The sequence below is a fragment of the Colossoma macropomum genome, unplaced genomic scaffold (assembly GCF_904425465.1).
Source record: "Colossoma macropomum unplaced genomic scaffold, Colossoma_macropomum, whole genome shotgun sequence".
NCBI lineage: Eukaryota > Metazoa > Chordata > Actinopteri > Characiformes > Serrasalmidae > Colossoma > Colossoma macropomum.
In genome coordinates, this window is record NW_023494797.1 from 443,552 (window position 1) to 467,722 (window position 24,171).

Genomic DNA, 24,171 nt, shown 5'->3' on the forward strand with positions numbered 1-24,171 from the left:
CCTAGTTTGCTAATCAATCCTTGATTAAATAAAATCAGGTGTGCTAATAATGGAATTTGACAATGGCTAGGGGCATCAAGGAGAAGCATATATAAGTAATTCTTGCTCCTTTTTATTGAATTTGTGTTTGCCTAAGGCTTAGACAGCATGCAGGCAAACATTTTGCTTTCAAGGACATCCTTTAAGAAAATTTAATCTTATTTGATTCTCTTTGTTTCTCTCTTACTGTTAATTTTACAATGAGAAAACCATTAAATAAAATGTCAAATCTTCAAAAAGGTGGGGAGTTTTCATTTAACCCCTTCCCAAGGCATTAGCCCATCGGCGGGCCCAAAGTTTTATTACACACTTTTATAACCTAAGAAAAACTCAATTTTCATTGAAGTCTCTGTAGTTAATAAATAATAAGCCTTAGTACATAATAAGCCTGGAATGTAAAGGGGTTAAGCTTTCAATTAAGTCTGTCATCAGCCAAATGCTCCACCCAGAGATATCTATCAGGCAAATCATGGAGTGCAGCGTAGCAGTGATAAGCTGAACACACGGATCAGGAACAAACAGCTCAGTTTGCATTGTGCCACAACTGCTGTATTGTAAAACGTCCCCAGTAGAAAGTCAACATGCTTAATTTTAAGTGAAAAATATTGCCGCTATGGTTCAGCATTTTAAAGGCACGCTGGTCCACATAGCTGGTCTTGTCCTTTTCGTTCACTTTGTCCTGGTAAGTTAATATCATATTTTACTTAACAGAATATCATTTAAAAGACTTTGTCATTCTGTCTTCAGTTGTTACGCATACTGTGTTACACAATAGCCTTGTTTAATGCTAGCCCACTAGTGTTAATATGGAAGAAATGGTGTTTGAATCTCATCATAAATTCAGATAAGCTTGCTGTTCAATCCAAATTTGCTGTTGAGGTTTGAGTTTGATGGTGTTGAAGACCATGCTACTAATGTCTTTATGTCTGAAGAAGTCATTTATTTATAAAAAAAAAAAATCTATTGCTGTCATTGCCATTGTTGTCTATTGTTGTGTACTGTTAATTAATGCAGTGGTCAACAAAGACAAATTATTAGCACATATATGAGGGACTGTAACAGTAACCATAAATTAATTTTGGAACTGTGTTTGGAAATGTTTCTGTAAAAAAGTACTTTCACTTTCAAAGAACCATACAAATGGAATGGTCAGTACCACTTTTTGAGAAACATGCATGTAATAAATCACACATATACTATATTTTAACACTGTTGTTGTTAATTTACAGAAATAGCATGTACATTTACAAAAAACAAATTATCGCCTTTATTTCATAGACATTTGCATTTATTTTAATGGTTGTTACTGTTGTTATTATCCAAATTACTATATGTTAAAATAAATAGTTGAACTATTGAAACTGTCGAATTACAGTAAAAGCAGTATTTCTAAAAAATTAAATGACTAAAATTTTACAGTTTTTTGCCATGACTGAGAAAACATACTTTGAACTGTTAATTAACACGTTTCATCTGGCACCTGTGCTTCTGGAGTTTTTATCATTTTTTACAGTGTATTCACTGACCTCACAAAGACATTTGATGTGTTGCTTCAAGGCAGTTCTGGACTTTCCATGATGTGGTGTTTAAACCAGAAGTGCACACACTATCTATGCAAATTTTAAAGGTTTTAGTCTAACATTTGTGTGTGTGTGTGAGTGTGTGTGTGTGTGTGTGTGTGTGTGTGTGTGTGTGTGTGTATATGTGTGTGTGTGTGTGTGTGTGTGAGAGAGAGAGAGAGAGAGAGAGAGAGAGAGAGAGAGAGAGATGAAACAGAAAGAGATTATATTCAGTGCCTATAGACTGAGATAAGTTGTTAAGTTTACTTTCCTACTGTACCTGTATTGAAATCCAGATCTATTGTTAGATATTACAACACACCATAAAGGCCATAGTTTCATGGTTTATTGTGTTCCTTGCTTTAATACATCCTTTTTGAGCTGAAACTGCTGGAATGGACACAATAGTGTTTTTCTGCTACCCTTTACCCTGTACATTTGTTCCCTGTCACTCCAGCGTCATAGTGAACTAATTTTGGGCACAAACCTAATGGCCATAAGGATGTTGTGCATGCAGAGCCCCTGGAAATCAAGCAAACTCATTAAAGCTTGACATTTTGTGACAGCTTGGCCAAAAACATTTCTGTAGTCCTTGATATTTTTTGTGTTTACATGCATGCAGTTGTTCAACTAAGTTTGGACCACACCAGTGGCATAGTGTGTGGCTACGCAGGGTAGGCACCTGCATGCCACCTGTGCTTTAGGGGGCCTGTGAATTGCCTTAGTTTCTTATGTTATAAATGCGTAATAACCTCTGTTTCTTCAGTGATATTCCCAAGCCCTGGCTCATCTCTGCATGGTGTAAGTGACCCCCAAAGAAAGAGCTGTTCTGAAGTCTTGCATTGTGTCCAGATGTATGCCTGATCCACAGGGAATGACATGAAGACTGTAACAACTTAGATAGAGAATGTGGTACAAGAGCATGAGCCAGTGTTGGAAGCAAAGGGGGATCTGGTGGTAGAGCATTTCAGGCTTGGAGTTAGATGTTCCATGCTAGGATTCAAATGATTTGTTGGAAGAATTAAATTTGCACAGGTATACATGCAGGCTACTCAACTTGACCTATCTTGCGGCACTTTGAGATGAAAATCAGTGCATTGCTATCAAGGGTTGTGAGGAAAAGTTTTGGTAAGGAAAAAATGGTGGGTAGAGAAAAAAGAATTTAATCCAATTCAATAGTGCAACCGAGGGCAACAGCGGCAGGGAAAACTTCCTTAGGAACAAATAGATCTTATCACAAAAATCAATGCTTAATTAACTGCTGTTCCTGGTTTACGGTTAGTAGTGAGTAAACTAAACAAGGCTGGCAGTTGTGGAGCTGTAAAACTTGAAGGCAAAGTAAGAAGCTGCAGGATGAAGGGGAGGGGTTGGAATGATGGGAATGTGTGGGATGAAGTGGTGGAATAAAGAGGGAGGGATTGAAACACTCAACTGCACAGCCACCACAATGTTTAACTACACCTAAAAAGCTTAGAATATTTGTTGGCCTTTTTATATTAGGAATGCTATTTTATTTTTTCATTTTAGTCTTTTTCCTACACACACTAAGTTGCCAGTGTTGCGCCAGTACGAGTGTGTCAAGCACAGCAACATTGCAAATGTCTTACAAATTTCTGACCAGAGGACCACTGTTGACTGTTGGTGAACTATCCTTGATCCATCAGTGACACTGAGGTGTTTTAAAACTACAGCAACACTGCAGCGCCTGATATACTTTTAACAGCATAAACCTAAAAATGGTCCACCACCCAACCACCTGGTGGTGGTTACATTGTAGGCCCTTTCTGCTTATAGACAGGGTAGTGTATGACAGGCAAATTGAGTATAGCAATAGATGAGCTACCATCTGTAGAATGAAATGTTATGTTTAATTTTGCAAGTGCTGTTGTGACATTACACTACAGGCAGCCACGCAGGTCACACAGATTGATCACATAGTTCACTGTATGAATCATTGTCTTTCATCATAGAACAAGTTAATGAGGGAGTAAAATCAGTCGTTATCTGTGTGTGGGACAGACTAAGTCGAGACTGTGTAGGAGAGACAGTAGCATGCAAATGTTATGTGTGCCACCATGCATTTGCATGCACTTTACAGAACAGTGAGAGACTTGAGAGTCTAGCAGGAAGTACAGCAGAGCCCTTATACAATCTGTGTTGATGATGATCTGAAAAGCCAGAGGAGCACATGTACACACTTGGCCTGAGTTCAAAAACGATCCTCAAGTTGAACAAAAAACTCACTTATTCAAATATCAATTGCGTATTGGAAATTAAATGAACTGTTGAATCTAAAGCCTTGGTTGAACATTGATGTATTTGTCAATTAATGTTAATCAGTTAATCGTTAAAAGATATTGTGGTAAACAAAAAAAACACTTTTCAACCAATGTGACTGTGTAGGAACTAGCTGTTCACATTTATAGTCCTGCAAACTGTTTATTGTGAATATTACCAACAAATTAATTCTATTCTGAATAAAAGCAAAGCTGATTGAGGTTATTTTGTTGTCATAATGCACAAGTCCTGGTTTCATTGTTCCGGACACACACATTTGTTTCTCAATACATCTAATGGTTTGTTTTGTCAAAGTTATTGATAGCAGCCAACCAAATTTGACCTGTTTCAAAGCCAACCAAATTTGACCTGTTTTAGCAGTGTGCGATGAAGACTAGCTTTGCTTCCTGCACATCATTCAACTGTACAAATCAGCAAACTGTGGCTAACAATAAAGATGTATGTTAACTTTGCAGAAAGCAATTCTAAATTAATGTCCTTGTTTGAGTTGAACTCATCACCCATCAAGCCACATAGTTTTACCAGCTGCAATCTATGTGAACTAAAACATCTAACAGTGTTTGTGAATAAGTTGTAATTTTTCTCTGACTTTGAATTTTACATTTGCAGATAATATCTACAATACTAGACATTACGTTCTGTACTCAGTATAGTTTGTTTCTACATTTTGTATCATTTAATACTCAATACATTTGAAACAACATTTTCAGATGTATTTAGAATTGGACAAATAATATTTATCTGGACAAAGCATGCAAACATGGTAGTCATTAACAGGAGTAACAGGGCTTGCACAGTATCTACTCCTATATATTACTTTCATATGCAGCTAATGAAATGCAAGTTGTATTTGTTGAAGATGCTTGTTGGATGATTTTACATAATTTATAGCCAACTTAAGTTTTCTAAAAACAGTGTTGCATAAAAACACATGTTTAAAACCTTTTCCTTTAGGGAATTGTGTAAATGTGTAAAGCTCTTTAAGTTTTCCTTTTAAAGTTGCAGTTCTATTTACAGAATATTCATAGCACATCTCCTTTGGAGATGCCTCACATACACAGCTCTACATCCATAGGATTTTCTGCATTCCGCACTAGACATGTCATAGTCAAACAAGTTGCAGTTTTACCAGAGCTATTGGGACACTAGAAGAAATTAGCATTATAGCAGTGGTGGATAAAAAACACTACTTATAAGTAGTCTCCCACATTAATCACTGTTATATCATGAAATGTACTGCTGACACACATTCATAACTGTATGATTAAAAATTCAAGTTTAAGAGAACACTGGTAGATCCCCTTTATTTTATGTTGGAGCATTTCACAGTAATGTGTGTGTGTGTGTGTGAGTGTACCTATTGTATATGTTTAATATTTGTATTATCCATGTATATCTATGCATAAAAATGACAAATGGCATTGGAAATATATAAAGAATGTCATCAAAATATGTAAAGAATATATCAATATGTTGACATCAAGTTTTTTTTTTTATCTGTATATATCTGCCTACATTTATATCTGCCTATTCTACACATTTGGGACCAGCAGCATGCAATACTTCACTGTCCTATTCTATTTTTGTTTTCGTTGTAACAACAAAAATACTAATTGCACTTGTTGTGTAAGCAAAGGAATCAAAAGTGTTTCCTTTGTATATTTGTATTAATTGGAGATGGACCGATCACACATTGTTATGTATTATGATTCCGAATTCTTTACAGCCAAATTGGCTAATAGCTGATTTTTGGACCTATTTGTATTAGCCTTTGTTTAAATCTGAACCTCATACTGTGTGGGGTAAATGAACACATGAAACACACAAACACATCCTGTATTTTTGGCAATACAAACAATATTATTTGCACTTTAAAGGACCAAACAGGTATTTTAAATTTTTCACTTTAAAATTGGTTGCCCATTTAAATGAAGTGCTACACCAAGAGTAAGGAGCAACTGGCTCTTTAGCACAATGTGTTATGCATAATTATTTTATGACAATTTGGTATAGATGTAACAGCTGCATTCGAATACAGTGCGAGTGCACTTAACTGGCTCATGTTAACATCATGGAATTGCAACACAGATCCACCAAAATAAAAACAATAATTTGTCTTTCTGCTGATTTCATGTTTTAAGCAAAAATCTGCTTTTTCTGATCTTGGCAATTATGATTGTGCATCCCTAGTATTAACGTAACATATTGTACTTTACTCATCTATGTCATGTTCATACAGTATCTCCTTGTGTTTCACACATGCCAATTTGAGCATAATGCATTATTATTATTATTATTATTATTATTATTATTATTATTATTATTATTATCATCATTGTACTCTCTTGTCCAAATGAAATATTTTTGTGTTCAATTCACTTTTCTCTGTTCTTAAATGATGTTTTTTGTCCTCCAGGTTGACTATGGGCAGTCCACCTGTAAGTATGATGCACTTATTCTTCAAACTATATTCAAGAACAAATTGCTTTTCAAGTGTTAATGAGAGAGATTTAAACCATACTGTCTACTATCTTATGCCTATGATGATTTTAGGAAACAGGCAAAATTAAGGCACTCTTTATCGTTTGATGAAGACAAGATAATTAATGTTTCATCTTAATTGTTTTTTGTAAATATATGCTTGTTCAGAAATTGATGCCTGCAACACATTCTGAAACAGTTCAGACAGGAGCAATTTAAGTCTAGGAACATTGTAAAATGTTCAAAGAACTTTGTAAACAGGTGACACAATCATACTTGGAGATAAAAGGAGAATCCACAAAAGAGCAACGGTGGGTCGAGGCTAGCCATTCAGCCAAAAAATGCATCAGCAAAAAATCCAACAGTTTAAAAAATATCATTTTATCAACCAAAGATAGCGAGGATTTGAGGTATTTCACTTTCTACAGTGCATAATATCATCTACAGTTTCAGGGAATCTGGAGAAATCTCCATACTTAAAGGGCAAGGCCAAAAAACAAAAACTCTTAAAATCCCAGGCTTACTAACAAAATCCCAGGCTTACAAGTCCTGTTCTACCCGAGGTATTAGGATGCTGGAGGCAGGAGAAACGGACATAGCAAGTGTTTAAACTGTATTTCACTTTCAAACCACAAACAACAGACAAAACAAAACCAAAACTGGTTTCCAAGCTACACTTTTTAGTCTTTTCTTTCACATGCAAGCTCACCTGCTGCTGCTCCTCTCCTCCCTCTATCTATTTCCTCTCTGCTCCTTTTTAGAGGAGCCTACACTGCTGAAGCCTGATCAGGATCAGTTGCCTCAGCGCAAGCACCTGAGCCAAGAGGGAAAGAGAGCTCATTGGTCCGCTTCCCTGTCACCATTTTATCCAAGTGGTGACAGGGAAGCGGACCAACAGGAAGCAGGGTTCGGGTTGATGTTTCAGGCATCGATTTCCGAATAAGCATATATTTACAAAATTCTCATGGCCTTTGTTGTCATGTGAGACGCAGGCACCACCTTCCCACACTCTCTCGTGGCTGTCGTCAGTGCCTGTGGGTTGGGTGACTGGCACATAAGACTTGTTATTCAGTAACTACAGGGACTTCAAAGCAACTGATTGACCTATTCTTAGGTTTTAAAAGTGAGTAATAAAACTTTGGGCCCACTGACGGGCCAATGGCTTTGAAAGGGGTTAAATAAAAATTCCCTACCTTTTTGAAGATTTGACATTTTATTTAATGGTTTTCTCATTGTAAAATTAACAATAAGAGAGAAACAAAGATAAACAAATAAAATTAAAGTTTCCTAAAGGATGTCATTGAAAGCAAAATGTTTGCCTGCATGCTAACACAAATTCAATAAAAAGGAGCAAGAATGACTTATCTATGCTTCTTCTTGATGCCCTAAGCTCAAGTATGACCACGAAGGTGTAGTAGTATGGCCTCACAGCTGAAGACTTGTATTACAGAAGAATGGCATAAAAAATCCACTTTCAAAACTATATCAGTTTGTATCTTCAGTCCCCAAATGTTTATTAAGTGCTGTTAAAAGGAAAGATGATGTAACATAGTGGTAAATGTGCTCCAATCCGAACTTTCTTGAAACATGTTGGAGGCATTAAATTTAGAATGAGCATATATTTACAAAAAAAAACTATACAGTTTATAAGGTAACACATGAAATATTAGTCACAACTTTTTTGCAACGTGTTTGTGACTGTACACGGCCAACTTAAAATAACAGTAGTAACAATATATAGCATCAGGCAAACCCACTGTGTGTATGACTGACTGTTGGAAGAGTTATCAACTTTTGGTGTAACATTTGAGTATTTTCCAGAAGGAGTCAGCTCTGTTAATGATATGGTATCTTGAAAAAAGTAATAACTTGTCTACTGTCAGGGACATCTGTGCACTGAAATTCTTTGCACATGTTACATATTTACATTCACAGATACAGTGCCCTTTGTAATTAATGACACATTTGGCTTAATATTAGAAAAAAGGCACCAGAAAGGTGTGTTGTTTATCAGCTTAATCTTACAATAGACAGGAAAACCCTGCAGTGGTACTGGGGCATTGCACATCATCAAAGGAAACATGAATGGAGCATTGTACCAGGACATATTAGACAAGAATTTAATCTCATTGGCCAAGAAGCTGAATCTGGGGAGAAGTAGGACTTTTCAACAAGACAACGACCCCAAACGTACAGCCAAAGTACAAGTCCATTTCCAAAAAAGTTGGGACAATGTGCAAAATGTAAATAAAAACAAAATGCAATGATGTGCAAATCATTTAAATCCTATATTTCATTGAATATACTACAAAGACAACATATCAAATGTTGAAACTGAGAAATTGTATTGTTTTTTAAAAAAATATATGCCCATTTTGAATTTGATGCCAACAAAGAAGAAACCCTTTGCTGTGGTCAAACTACAAATGTATGTGCTAGGAGCTAGGAGAACTCAGGGCCTCATTTATCAAAGTGTGCATAGAAATATGTTCTATATCTGTGAATGCATTATGCTATGATGAGTGCCTTGTCCTTGTCATTGTTCAGTGGTCCATGGTTGCCTGGCAACAATATTCTACTTCAAAATACTTGCATTTCTTACATTTACAGCATTTAGCAGACGCTCTTATTCATAGTGCTTTGTTATCCACTCCAAGACTGTATCCTAGCTTGTACAAATAGGTTACAGTCTAAACAACCCATGAGCTCAGATAGTGCCAGACACAAAAGCCAGTGCTATTACCTGGAAAGAAAGATACAGAGATAAAAATAGCATAAATGCAATACAATGCATTCCAATACCTACTTACATTACTGCTCAGGTAAGTGCTTCACAAAGAGATGGCCAATTTGTGTTTGAAGACTGAATCTGCTGTTTCGAGAGTCAGTCCTTTCTTGACATAAGAATTGTTTACCGTGATTATCATTAATAATAAGGAATGATTTTTATTTAACATTTGTGTATTTTTCTTTTTTTTCTTTTTTTTTTCTTTTCTTTTTTTTTTACGGGGTGACTGCATGCATGGCCTCTCATTGCTAATGACTTCATTTTGAGTTCAGGACACGACATAAAATACTCCGCTTTCCCTAAATTGTGTGAAGCGCTGTTCAGCACGAAGAGTGTGAAACTGAAACAGAGCCTCCATCAGAATCTCTGTCTAAGCTGGGAGGCACTTTCAGACCTGCCTTGGTTGGTGCGGACTGTCAAACTTTTTCTTTAGTTTGGTTTTGACATGCGACTCCACCCGCATTCAGGCAGAACCAAACAACTGAACCGCACTAATTCATGAGGGAATTCAACACCAGAGCACGTTTTCCACTGCACATTTTCTCTGTCTACACAACCTGCTGCTTTAACATTTCACTCTTTACAAACGCTCACGAGGCAGCAGGTACTGAAGCTGTAAAAGAATTGATACTTGCATAAAATAATTGCACAAGGAAACATATCTTCCCCAAAACAACTTGAACTTTAGAAATACATAAGAAGCAAGGTGAAAATCAACTTAAGTACTGAGTACTGCAGTGGAACTTCTACTGCATCCAGCATTTATCAACACAGGAACTGAAGATTGTGCAGCTCTATTCTTCTCATTTTGGGATTCTTTTGGTCTAAAATACAAAGCTCCAAAGTCAGAGATGTAACCAATCACAAAGCAGTACAAATATTGCCACCATCCAAACAAAATGAAATTAAACACAACAAAGGAATTAATATCTAAATATGAATGACTAAAATGTAACAGAGTAAAAAGATTCCTTTACTTACTTTAGTAGGAGTAAATATCAAATATGATTTCAAATATCATTTGAAAATACTCAGGAGACTGAAACTCCATCAATATTTTAGTGAAGTACACATACTTGAGTAAATGTAACTAGTTACTACCTATCTCTGAACAGGTTTATAAAGACATGTTCTTAGCATGACATGAAAGGCAGTTTTAGTCCGTGGCCTAATTGCATTGCGTCACTCAGTCAGCCGCTCTTTTTTTTTTTTGTTTTTTGAAACAATGTATTTTTCCCCACCACTTTTGGAGGTGTGGCACCACCCCTTGTAAACTGTACTTTTTGCTTGTTCACATTCAATTTCTGAAATCAAGGTGCATCATGCATCTGCAGCTCATGTATGTGAGCACCATAGTTGGAAATCATTCCATCAATGTTGCTGAAACGGTTGTCATTAAGGAGGGGTGTGTTATTTTCATAATAAGTCTATGCATGTGTACACTTGTCTACCACTGGGGGGTTCTGCCTACACACGGTTAGGCATAGTTCTAAATGTAGGCACATTCTCACACTTAAAGATGTACAAAGGTGCATATATGTGGGGCATAAAAAATGTCTGTCATTAAATCAATCTGACACTGAAAATATGACATAAATCTAACCTTTAAGTAGATTTAGTCAAAAAAAAAACTAATTAAGCTAATTAGTACTTTAGTGCTAATTTAGTAATTAGTGCTTGTAGTACTTTGCCAACATGACAGCAATAACAGCAATAAGACTTCTCCTATAATGCTTGGTGAGACTGGAAAATACAGGGCATGGAATCTGACACAACTCCACAATACAGAAACTATCCTCAAGGGTCCTAGGCAGTCTATTTTGTTCTGTCCTATTGAGCTCAGCTCACAGGTTTTCAATGGTGTTCTGGTCATTGAACCATTTAATTGTGGATTTAGTTGTATGTTTTGTATCACTGTCCTGCTGGAAAATTCAATCACAACTTAGTTTAAGCTTTTTGGAAAAAAGGTATTTCATTTTAAAATCTCCTGGTACTTCATGAGTCCATGATGCTATATATCTTAACAGGAAGGCTGTTGACACCATATGTCAACATGCAATTTCGGTCATCGGATCACTTTTGGACTTATGGTCTGGAGACTACTATTGCAAAAACAAGTGCAAGACAGTCTTCTCTTCCACCAATGCAGATGATTTGTTGCCTGTTTTAAATTATTTCTTCTGGCGTTTCACAGCATAAAATGCACTGGTAGTAACACGTGAGGAAACTATGTTTATAGTAGGTTACCAGAAGTAAAACAGAAACACTGTATGTGTTCATGTGCTTTTTACATGTGCTGGTTACACTTAATAAAAAGTGTAAATTGAATCTTGAAAAAGTGTATACAGATATGTAATACATGTTAAGGTTTAAACAAGCTCAAGGCTCCAAGGGCCCCAAAGCAGCCATAGATCCTTCACCATACTTAACAGTGGGTATGAGGTTCTTCTGTTTAACCATCCCTCTTTTTACACCAAATCCACCTTGGGTTTGTTGCCAAAAAGCTTTATGTTTGTCTTACCTGACCAAAAAACCCAGTTCCTGAAACATTTAGCAAACTCTTCTTTTCCTGGCATAGAGATAGCATCTAATTGTAGTTTAAGAGACTTGGTGATCATTAAATGCTACCAATTACAAATCTTCAATTGTGATCCTTGGAAAAAAATTTGCTTCTCTAACCATTCTCCCTGCTGTGTGTGGGAGTAAAATGAACATTGTGAACAAACATTAATTATTGTCCAACAGAGAACATAGGCATTTTCAGACATGCAGCCATTTTATATTCATAGCCATTGCCTGATTTATAGAGGTCAACACACTTTTGTCTCATTTCATATGTGTATTCTCAAATCTTTCCCATGTTGATGAATGACTAATGGAAATTTGGCCTCGGTGTCACCTCAAATTTATACCCCAGTGAAACAGGACATCATGGATGACTGCTTAAAGTGGAATTGAAAAATTGCTGCATAATTCAATCATTGAGATGTAAACTCTTTTGTGCATGGTAGAAAAACGTACAGTACAGAAACTTTCTTTACAGTAGTTGTGATAAGAACCAAGTGTAGTGATGTCTGCAATACAAACCCAGACATTTTTTTGCTATCCAAGTCATTCATGACAGTATACAGATGTTTTTGAATGTAATTTTTTTCTCATCCACAAAAAAACAGCATTAATATGGAGCTTTCCAAGGTGGACGTTCCAATGCTGATGTGAGGGTGTCAAGTTCCACATGGTTATTCCTGTTTTTCATTTGTTCTCTTAAAATATTTAGACATAACCATTATGTTGTTGTCTCTGCTACACACCCTGACACACCCTGTCTACAACATTGTACTTTTAATGTACTTTTTTGAAAATAGAGAGGAGAAAATGCATTTACAAAAATATCCAGATATTCCAGATATGTATGGCTGACATCCTAGCGGCAGGGCAAAACATGAAGTGTATATCCACTGGTGAATTTTGGAACTTCATGATAGTCTTCTTCTATTTTTGTTTTCTCTTTTCTTTTTCTGTTTTTCTTACTCTCTTTGTAAACCACACTGAGATTTGCAGCATTGTCCTAACAAAATATAAAGAGGACAGTACACAAGAAGATACTTGTATTTCTTTAATCATTTATATTTGCTTTCTTGTCTGTTCAGGTTCATCATGTGGATATAAGGCATCCTCCTCAGCAACAGAGATCACTATCTTGATAGCCAACGGTTTGTCATGCAGTGTACAAAACGCCAGTATACAGAAGACCAACTCTTCTGTTGTTGTTGGTAATCTGATGCCCGGATACACATACCCACTCGAAATCAACTGCTCAACTATATGCTGCAGCAGTTTCTCCACCTGTAAGTCCTGATATGAGCTCACACCTTTCACATTAACATCAAAAATGTATGCATCACTGTCCATTCTAACACTTTTCACAAGATGCCCATTTTAAGTGATAATAATTACAATAAATCCTATGGAAGCATATCAGTTTCAAAATTAAAATGTAAATGTAATATGTAAAATGGCAATGTTTTTGTAGGTTTGCATTTAAATTTCCTACTCATATATGCAATGTTGAGCTCAAAATGAAAATTTAAATTCAGTCCTGCAATTACAATTTGCCATTTGGTATACTAGTATTACCATTTCATTTGCTTTGAAACATTTGAAATCATTACATTTGGATGCTTTATGAGTAGTTTTATTTAAATTAAAATATATTTCCAGAACTAAATATTGCACAATGTGATTATGCAATAATTGTGTAAAAATGATAATTAAAAAGTAATTTATCTTATATGCATTTTCAGTCTCCAATAATACACTTAAATTGCATTATCAAAGAGAATGCCAAGCTAGAAAGAGGGCAAAATTCAAATGTAAAAGGGAAATGCCGCATCTCCTCTTTGCAATTACATGTTGTCGCCACTGCACTCATTCTGTGGCAAAAAGCCTTAGAAAATGTATTCAACCAGATTGAATTTTCATTTTCATAGACTTCCCAATCTGTCAGTCATCCCATCAGGGTGGAGCCAACAGCACGCTTGGCGGATTAGGCTTTATCAGAAAACATGGCGGCCGACTAGGCACATGAAAGTTACAGTAGCAGCGTTTAAGCTGGAACAGAAAATTTTAAAAAGAAGCTAACTTCATAAACTTAGGACGAGGAGCTGGTCTGTGTGGGTGTTGACTATGAAAGTCAGCTATGAGTCCGGAATCCAGGATATTGCAAGCCGGAACCCAGCATTGTTCCTTCAGACTATAACCCTTCCGGTTGACAAGGTATTGAAGTTCTCCTCCTCGCCTCCTGGAGTCCAGCAATCATCAGACAGTGTAGACAGGGGCCCTGTCAATCTCCTCCGGAGGGGATGGTGCAACACCGGGCGTAGCCTTGTCCAACGGACGTGAGACAACAGGTTTGAGAAAGGATACATGAAATGAATGAGAAATTCTATAACAAGGAGGCAGATCAGGCCTATAAGTGACACTGTTAATTCTTTTACCTTCTTAAACAGGCACATATATATTTAGGTTTGAGTTTCGTACTCCCCTCTGCAAACCTGAAGTCTTTAGTTGAGGTCCAAACTCAGTCCCCAGGCTGGTACTGGAGGTCTCGCCACAGTGCCAGTCGCTTGTCCCTTGTTCCGTTGCAGAGCAGCCACAGTCCTTTGGTGAGTTTCCTCCCAGACCCTCTCACTGTGCTGCATCTATTCATTAACAGCAGGAACATCAGATCTCATGCTAGTCCATGGGGCCATGGGAGGCTGAAAACCCAACACACATTGAAAAAGGGTCAGTCCTGTAGCTGAGCTAACCAGTGAATTTTGCACAATCTCTGCTCACATTAGAAATCTAGACCAGTCTGAAGGGTTATTATGACAAAACAATCTCAAGAATTTCCCAAGTTCCTGGTTTACTCTTTCACATTGTCCATTGATTTGTGGGTGGTATCCTGAAGACAGACTAACAGAAACTCCAATGTTTCTGCTGTTTGAAATGCAGTCGTTAATCAAGGAAATGGTATGAATCGGACACTGCAAGAGAATCTATTTGCGATAGTCAGAATGGTGGTAAACCCCTGTGATTCAGGCAAATTAGTTATAGAATCAATAGCTATATGTGACCAGGGTTTTACTGGAATAGGCAAGGGAATGAGTTTGTCTGCCGTTTATGTCTAATGTGTGTTTCATACTGACAGCATACTGAACAGGAAGATACAAACTTGTGAACATCACCATCCATGGATTCCCACCAATACCGATTAGGCAATAATTGCGGTGTGTGAGTCTCTCCTAGATGTCCTGTAGTAAGAGGGGTGAAGGGGTGATTAGCATCCTCTAACCAGTGTCTCCCTTCTTCAACAGCAAGCTATTCACAGTCTCCTATACCATAACTCTGTTCAGCAGGAGTGAATTTATGTAAAGAGAAAGCTACTGGGTGTAATTTAACAGGATTTCCAATATGTTGAGCGAGGATGGCCCCACTACCCGTCTTGGAAGCATCAACTTCTACTGTAAATGGTACTGGTGGATCTAGGTGCTTTATGAAGCACACATGAAGACTCATTCAGAGCTTTAAAAGCCTTCTCTGCTTATACAGACAAAGTTAATTTTTTAGGTCCTTCTTTTGGGACAGCTGTGAGGGGCGCAGCAATACAACTTGAGTTTCTAATATAACAGCGACAGAAATTGGCGAATCTTAGGAATCTTTATCATTCTGTTACTGAATTGGGTCTGGGCCAGTTTACGACTGCATCTACTTTGTGATCATCCATAACCACATCATTCAAACTAATGATGTATCCTAGAAAGGCAACAGATTGCAAATGAAATTTCTCTCCTTTCACATCAAGTTATTCTCTAGTAGGAGTTTCAATACAGAATGAACCTGATCTACAGGAGACTCAAAGTCAGGGGAGTAGGATATCATCAATGTATACAATTAAGAGCCTATCATGTCCCTCAGAATATCATTTATAAAGGCCTGGAAAACTGACAGAGCATTCGAAAGGCCAAACAGTATCAACAGTGCCCCCTAGTGGTAACAAAGGCCATTTTCCATTCATCTGCTTTACTTATGCCTTAGGCCCTGCATCTGCTGATTTTACCAGCATGCAATATGTCCACAACTGATGTTCACTATGTAAGTTAGAAAATAGCCCTTGATGCTGGATTAATCTCACATCTGTACTGGATTAATCTCACACACTGTTGGCTCATATGGATAATAATTTCGACCAGCTAATTAAAACAGAAAAATCTGTCACATAGTTGATTGAAGATTTTTTGTGGGTCGTGTATAAAAACAAATGAAACCTCAAAAAATGATAAAAACATGCCCCTCTAAATGGCCCCAAATGAAATCAGACACCTCTAAACAGCCCCAAAAACAAACTGAAGAGACCACCTCTCAAGTTCATTTTGTGGTGTGATTGATTTGTGCATTATGAAAACAAAATGGTCCCAGCCTGCTTTTGCTTTGCTTTATGGTGAACACCCCGAGGCTCGCTGTATGCACAGCCACAGTCTTCCAGCACTTCAGCACTTCAGCAGGTAAAAACAGACCATCAAGAATCATTTATAAGGTTCTGCTCAGGATAAAGCCTGTCCGTGATCTGCGACAAGACAGCAGCCCTGACATATTAAAGTGATAAGATGCGACAGCCCACGTGATGTTACCGTGTTAAAGGCTCATGCTGTAAATGCACGCAACGCAGAGCTTTAAGCTGCTTTCACACTGAATGCTGAATGAATGAAAATTCACCGAACACACTATTTCAGTGCAGATGCGGATTTTCAGTGGGTGGAGCTCAGTCAGGAGTACAGCGAAAAAACGGAACCCACCGTGGCAGACACAGAGGGTCATTTTTCCAAATTTTCACGATGCACCCTGGCCAATCGTTTCTGTGTGCACTGTGCACACCATGAGTGGTGTGAAAGTGGTCTGAGTTCTAATGGAGTTGTGGTCTGAGATCTTATCAGTGCTAAAAAGGATCAGAAAGAAAACTCCTCTTTTTAGTTCACTTACATTGTGAACACAAAAAGACCTGAGGGCATTTGCAGTTGGTTCCCTTTCAGGCTCACTTTAACAAAACTCAATTCAGTTAATTTAAAAAGAACTACATATGAAAACACCCTAAGGTAGCAATGAATTTATGGTAGCAGGAGATTTAAGGTTGGAGAATGAGTTAAGGTATCAGTGTATTTAAGGTGGCAGTGGAACTAAGGTATGAGTAAATTTAAGGTGGCAGTAAATTTAAGGTGGCAGTGGATTTAAGGTATGGGTAAATTTAAGATGGCAGTGAATTTAAGGTGGCAGTGGATATAAGGTATCAGTAAATTTAAGGTGGCAGTGAATTTCAGATGGCAGTGTATGTAGGATACCACCGAATTTAGGTAGGAGTCGATTTAGGATATCAGTGGATTCAAAGTAACAGTGTGTTTAATAGCATAGCAACCACCTAGCAACACTTTAGCAACAACCTGGGACACCATAGCAACCACCTAGCAACACTTTACCCACTGCCTTGGATACCATGGCAACCTCATAGCAACATCTAAGCAACACTTTAGCAAGCATTAACCATTGTCTTCCACCATTTTAACGTTTTAATATAATTAGCTGGCTTTTTCAAGCCAACTTAAAGTTTGTTCACAAACTTTCCCTTTCTAATTAGAGAGTGAAAATTCAAATATGAGTGGAAATTTTAAATGCAAAAATAAAAATCCACTGCCATTTCACATATTACATATTACATTATTTTAATTTTGATATTGATATGCTTCCATAGAATCCATGTGAGAATTTTGCAATGATATATAATTTGCTATTCTGTGGCTACTTCTCTTCATCTTTACATGAAATGACTAGTTAACATCATTTTTGTGATAGTTTCAGTTGTGTTATACTTGTTTCTTTACAAGTACTGTTGTTCTAATTGTTTGGAGAAGGGAAAGTCTGAAATCTTTGTAAGAATTATGATATTTTTGATAATGTTAGATTATTTCACATTTTTACTCATGAGTATATATGTACATTTACAAGTACTAATAAGTAACTAATGTGAGAAATACCAAGTATACAGCAGAACCAACATTATAATGAGTACCACCAAACTGCTTCAGTAATTAATGTTGGTGGAAGCAGAAGGAATTCAAGTCACCCCCAATCTGCTCCTCTTGGGGCAACAAACAAATCTGCCATGAAAGCAGATTTCTTCTTTTTTGCTTTCACAATCCTGTATTATTGTACTCTTTAAATGCAAAGTTGATTTACTTGACAGTTGATTTGGTTAATGGCTTGCCAAAAGAACTGCCTGATAATAGCTCTAACCACCGAACAGATTTCAGCTGTTATATTGCCCTCTGTTTCCATTACTTATATCTGAGTACCAAATGTTGCAATATGTAATCAAGGCTAGTTGTTATAAGCAAGAGAGCTAAATTTATCACTATGCTTAGACTTCTCATGGAGTTGAGAATGTAATTGTTTTTCATTCATATTTTTTTTCACACAGACTCAAGAAAGTGAAAATTGACAATGGGGTACTGAGATAGAGTAACATAAAACATACATCAGTAATCATAAAAAGATGTTCATAATTGCACAGTATTTAGGTTGGTGACATTGTCTCTCTGCAGATCCAGCAACAGTGGACAATATTACTGTGTTGGATCAGAATAGCAGCAGTGTGTGGGTGGCATGGTTGGCTCCTCTGGGTCATGTGGACTCATATGAGCTGAACATCTACAGTGTAGCACTCAACAGAAATTTTTCAGAACTATCCAACCAATCACAGATCCAGCAGCTCTTGGCAGGTTATATCTATAACCTCACCATAACCTCTGTTAGTGGAGGACTGAGGAACACCTCTTCTGTTTTCCAGCTTGCTACCAGTGAGTCCTTGATGCATGCACAGAAGCCTTTATATTAGCTTAATGAGGAGCTATTTGTGTGTATATGTGTGTGTGTGTGTGTCTGTGTGCATGCAAGTGTGTCAACATTTGTGTGTTTTCAATTCTTTTACAGAGCCTAACCCTCCCAGCACAATCAGTGTAAATGGCCAGACAAATGTGTCTATCTCTATTTTCTGGGGGGTGCCGGTCTCAATGGATGGACTCAATGTGTATTATGAAGTCTCATATAAATCCAGCCAGTCCAGCACCAACACATCTCTGACAAACAGCACCAGCATACAGCTTACAGCTCTGTCACCTGGCAACCAATACACCATTGCTATAAGTACCATTGGAGCTCTGGGTCTGAAAAGTTCAAGTATCAGCATCACTGCATACACAAGTAAGCGCATCCAGGAAAATTTCCTATATATTGTCCTAACTTTAAGACAACCCAGGAGTTCTCTCAACATCTGTTTTAACCATTTGTTTCTATAGTTTTATGCAGTGACAGGCAGCATAGATCACAATAACTAACATAATGATGTTATTTATCTGCACTGAAAATGGTGCTTTGATAAGATGCTGTAAGATAAGATTCCTAAATTAAGATAAGATTTACTTCTGTGATAAAAATTTGTGAAAAATGTTATCTTGACCTGTCAGATCTTAGCTTAAGACCAAAAGATAAGAAGTTTCTGTAGAAAGCCCCTGTTCTCTATTACTAGATTAATTCCAGTTTCTTGGCCAAATGCAAGAAGACAAGTACTATTCAACTCACACCCATTATTGTGTTTGCTTCTGCGTCTACTTCAGTCTTGGGGAAATTCCAAAAAATACTAAAAGAACAAGTGCTGCTGCTATTATTATTATTATTATTATTAGTAGTAGTAGTAGTAGTAGTAGTATCTCTGTACATCTGCTGGTGCTTCTGGATACACCATCACTGATTTTACTACTAATAGTAGTAATAGTATCACTTTTTGTTTCTGATAATTTTGGGATGGCTTCCAACTCTGAAGTGGATCTGGGAGCAAATAGTGCCATAGTGTGTGAATTTAATCCCTTAAGCCCAAAGTTTTATTACACACTTTTATAATCTAAGAATAGCTCCATTTGCACTAGAGTCCGTGTGATTACTGAATAATAAGCCTTAGTATGTAATAAGCCTGGGATTTTAAGGGGTTAAGCCTAAGCAAAAACAGTTACACTGTGACAACACTGTGACAATGTTGTCACAATCTATTGTTTTGGTGCCCTCAACATTCTCAACAAGTGCCAACTTGTCACAACCTCCTAGAATCCTCATAGGTTCCTTTATGTTGCGCCTGAATTTTGCTAAGTTACCAATAGATAGTCGTAATACCATATGACAACATTATTTAATTATGAGGTTGTGACAGCGTTGTGACAACTTTGTTTATACACCATAATTAGCACCACCTTATGACAATGTAGCAATGCTGTAAGAAAGTAGACAACACTGTGACAATGTTGTGTGTTTGCAGGAAAAAATTAACAAAACAAAACAAAAAAAACAAAATATTCCACCTATATTTAGCTGCAAAAATGTCAGTATTATGTTTTAAATAAGTGGTTAGCTTATTACAAGTACTCCAGAGGGAAAGCAGGTTTGTATTGTTTACTGAAATTAAAGATATATTCCAACTTGCTTCCTTTTGTTCAGCAAAAACTAGACAGAGACAAAACTAGACAAAACACTATCCATAATTCTATGAACTACTGAACTACAGCTGAGGGTGACAATTTAGCCCCATTTACTCTTCAATACGTATATACAGAATATGTAAATTTGCTTTTGTTTGTGTGTGTGTGTGTGTGTGTGCGCGTGTGTGTGTGTGTGTTTCTCACTCAGCTCCAAATGCTGTGCAGAATTTGCAGGCCTCACCTGTGAATACCAGTTCAGTTAATCTGGTTTGGTCCCCACTGCCTGGCAACTCTGGTCTCTTGTCCTACAAAATCCAGATCAATGGAGCATTCTTCAACACCTCAAACTTCAGCTTACTGCTCACACAGCTTCAGCCAGGAACTGCATACAACTGCAGTGTCACTGCGCTCATAACAGCTGCAAATTTATATGGTCCACCACAGTACACTCTTTGCATCACCAGTAAGTCTCTCAGTATCTTACTAAAATAGAGCAGACTACCCTGCAAGCTCTTATTACACAGTACAGAAGAGAAATGTTATATACACATTTAAAATTTTATCAATCAATAATAAAATCTTATAAAAAAAAAGTCAAATATCATAATTTATGGGTGTTAAATACATTTCTGTGTTAATGTGTTTGTGTATTAATTAAAAACATTTCTGTTTTTGTACTTTCTAAACATAAACATTTGATATACATAACATAAAAAATTTGACAACACACTTATTGGCATTTGACCATTAGTCTACATCACTGAGTGGTATTTACAAAGTTTGAGCTTTTAGTAGATTGGAAGAACACAGTTGGTTTAACAACACTGTACACACAAGATAATTATGCATTATTGACAAAGTTTCGCATGAAGTACAAACACAAAATCTCTCCCTTTTTAGCCTTTCTTTTAGTATACAAAGCCCATGGAATTTTACCCAAACAAATAACATAGATCAAATACTTATTTACTTTGTTCTGTTTTAAACAGCCTTTATTTCTAGCACCTGGCCCTTTCTGCATTCCAATACTAGAGGACTGGATCTAATAAAAAATTGTTTCTGTTAATGAGCTTAAGCTAAAACAGACGAATGCACTCAAAAAAAGAAAATTTTATATGATTGATATGATTAAAAAGTGAAAAAGAGAGTTTGCTGGTATAAGATGGGTATGGTGTATGAGAACGAGAATGAGTTTTACATTACTGTTCAAAACATAGCAATTTTAGGTGAGTGATAAAGTTGAGGGTGGTACTAGGCATGGGCAATGGGGTGATGTAATCAGATATCATCAATGAATGACAAGTAACCAACTGCCAATGCCTGAAGGACGACAATTAATCATCTATGTTTGGAAAATATAACTAAGTTTAATTTTTAAACAGCGTGCCACATAATAATTTTCTTTACATATAATGTTACGTTCTCTCTAAATGTAAATGACCAAGGAAACAATGTTATGACAATGGATTGTTTTGTGCTGTTTTTCTCGACATGCGATAGATTGGGGTTTTGGAGTGAAGGACGTATACTTAGCTTTGTAACACAGTCGTATTTAGTAGGCTGAAGATTTTCCAGAGAGAGTGAGCTATTAGCAACTACGTAGCTTTTCTGTGCATCAATGAAAAGAAAGAAACTTGCATGAATCCAGTCCAGCTGGATATTGGTAATGCATGTGTTTTCATATGTGTTTGAATGTGATTTTCATAAACAAATCAAACTCAATAAAAAAGAATAGGATAAAATACAGGCCAATAAACAAAGTAAACAAGAAAACAGGAGCAAGAGTAACTAAGATATGCTACTGTATGTACCAAAAGTATGTGGACATCTCCCCTTACTATTGAGTTCTGTTTTTTCAACCACACCCATTACTAAGAGCTCAGTGACTTAAAACATGGCACTGTCATAGGATGCCGCTTTTGCAGTTCATTAAATGGCTTTCCATGGCTGAGCAACAGCTCACAAGTCTAAGATCACTAATGGAAATGTGTTCTCTGAAGTAATGAATCATACATCACAATCTGGCAATCTGATGAATCTGGGTTTGGTAGATGCCAGAGGAATGTTACCTCCTCGAATGCAAAGTGTCAACAGTAAACTGGGGCTGGTGTTCAGAGTTTGGGCTAGGCCTCTTAGTTCCAGTGAAGGGTAATGTACAGCATTCCTGCATGACTGTACCCCTGTGCACAAAGCAGGGCCTATTAAGACATGGTTTGTTAGATTTGGTGTGGAGAAACTCCAGTGCCCTGCACAAAGCTCTGACCGCAACTCCAGTTTACTGTTGGCACGTTGCATTCCTTTGAGATGAATTGAAATGTTCATTGCGAGCCAAGCCTTCTCATCTAGCATCAATATGTTGGGACTAAGTGCGATTCCCGCTCGCTCAGAGCCCCAACATATGGATAATTAAACTAATCTGTTCTATAACTATGTTTTAGTTTTTTAATAAATCTAGTTGCTTGTTCTCATCATAAACGCAAAATAAAATAAAGTTCAGTCAAAAATAAAAGAAAATAAAAGACTTCAGCCGTTGAGTTCTTTTTGAAGGAAGGAAAAGGCCCTCTTCATTTATTGAGCTTCAGGTGGCAAGATGGCTCCCGGACAGCCAAATGCAAAGTACATTACAGAAACATCATTTTTTATACCCTGTTTGGGGGCGATGAAGCAATCGCCCCCTCCTGCTCACCTTTTCTCATTTCACTTTGGTTCCCATTGTTTCCCATCCTTATACTTCAGTTGGAAACTCTTATTTCCGACCGCATGCATCCTTGATTTTTTAAAAACTTGCATGCTCAGCTATCCTAAGCTGCCCCCATCCTTTCAAGGTTTTTAATTAAATTTTATCTTTTTAAACTGGTTCCAACACTGATACTGTCTGGTTCCTTATCAGCTTACCTCCCCTCTCACGGGCCAGCTTGTCCTTGCAACAAAGTACACTAGCTTCTAGAAGCTTCTGAACTCCAGGGACTCTCCCATGCAAAATCCCCTAACCTACACACAGCATGGCCTATCCTTAGTGAGAGGATTAATACACTTTTGTCAATCAACTTTTTAGTATATGATTATGGATTTCTTATTGATTATAATAGTAATATATTCATTATAACTCGACAACTACTTGATGTCACAAATGCTCTTTTGACTGAATGGGTGCAAATTCCTACAGACACGCTCAGAAAATATTGTGGAAACCACTCCCAGAGGGGGTGGAGGCTGTTATAGCTGCAGAGGGAGGCTTAACTCCATATTAATGCCCCTAGATTGGACCATTTTTGGTGTGATGATCAGGTATCCATATAGTTTTGGCCTTATAGTGTATGTCTTACATTATATTGTATACATGACGGACACCTGGACCCTCAGCACTGGAGTACCACAGTGCTCTCGCCCCTTCTCTTCAATTTCTCTATCAACAACTGTGTCTCCAAGGAACCAGCTGTAAGGATCCTGAAGTTGTCCAAAGACACCACAATGGTCAGCCTTATAATAATGATAATAATAATAACAATACTTTATTTATAAAGCAATTTTCGAGAACCCAAAGATGCTTACATTTACAGCAGAACAAAAAACATCAAAAACAAACAAGAAACCCAAAGGTGATGAGTCTGCATACAGAAAGGAAGTTGAACTGCTGGCCCCATGGAGCAGTAGCACCACATGTTGCTGAACACACGGGCATCATCATATCCAGGGACATAAAGTGGGAGGGGAATACAGTCTCTCTAGCCAAGACAGCACAGCATAGAAACCTCTTCTTGAGGCAGCTGAAGAAATTCAACTTGCCGCCAGCCCTGATGATCCAATTCTACAAAACAATCATCAAGTCCATCCTCACTTCACCTATAACCATCTGGTTTGAATCCTCCACCTCACAAGAATGAGCCAAACTCCAGCGCTAGCACAGGACAGTAGAGAGGATCACATATGTAGTTAGATCTAGTCATAA

The 24,171-nt window shown here is 37.3% G+C and overlaps 1 protein-coding gene across 1 annotated transcript in view; it reads left to right on the top strand.

Annotated features, from left to right (window-relative positions):
* The first annotated feature begins 587 nt into the window (after positions 1 to 587).
* Positions 588 to 24,171, top strand: part of ptprja (protein tyrosine phosphatase receptor type Ja) — a 71,605-nt gene continuing 48,021 nt past the window's right edge. Inside the window, exons 1-6 of the mRNA XM_036583875.1 lie at positions 588 to 721; positions 6,313 to 6,334; positions 12,816 to 13,013; positions 18,300 to 18,554; positions 18,688 to 18,957; positions 20,431 to 20,685. Of these exons, the coding sequence (XP_036439768.1) occupies positions 653 to 721; positions 6,313 to 6,334; positions 12,816 to 13,013; positions 18,300 to 18,554; positions 18,688 to 18,957; positions 20,431 to 20,685 (1,069 nt within the window). The 5' untranslated portion in view covers positions 588 to 652. The remainder of the gene's footprint in view (positions 722 to 6,312; positions 6,335 to 12,815; positions 13,014 to 18,299; positions 18,555 to 18,687; positions 18,958 to 20,430; positions 20,686 to 24,171) is intronic.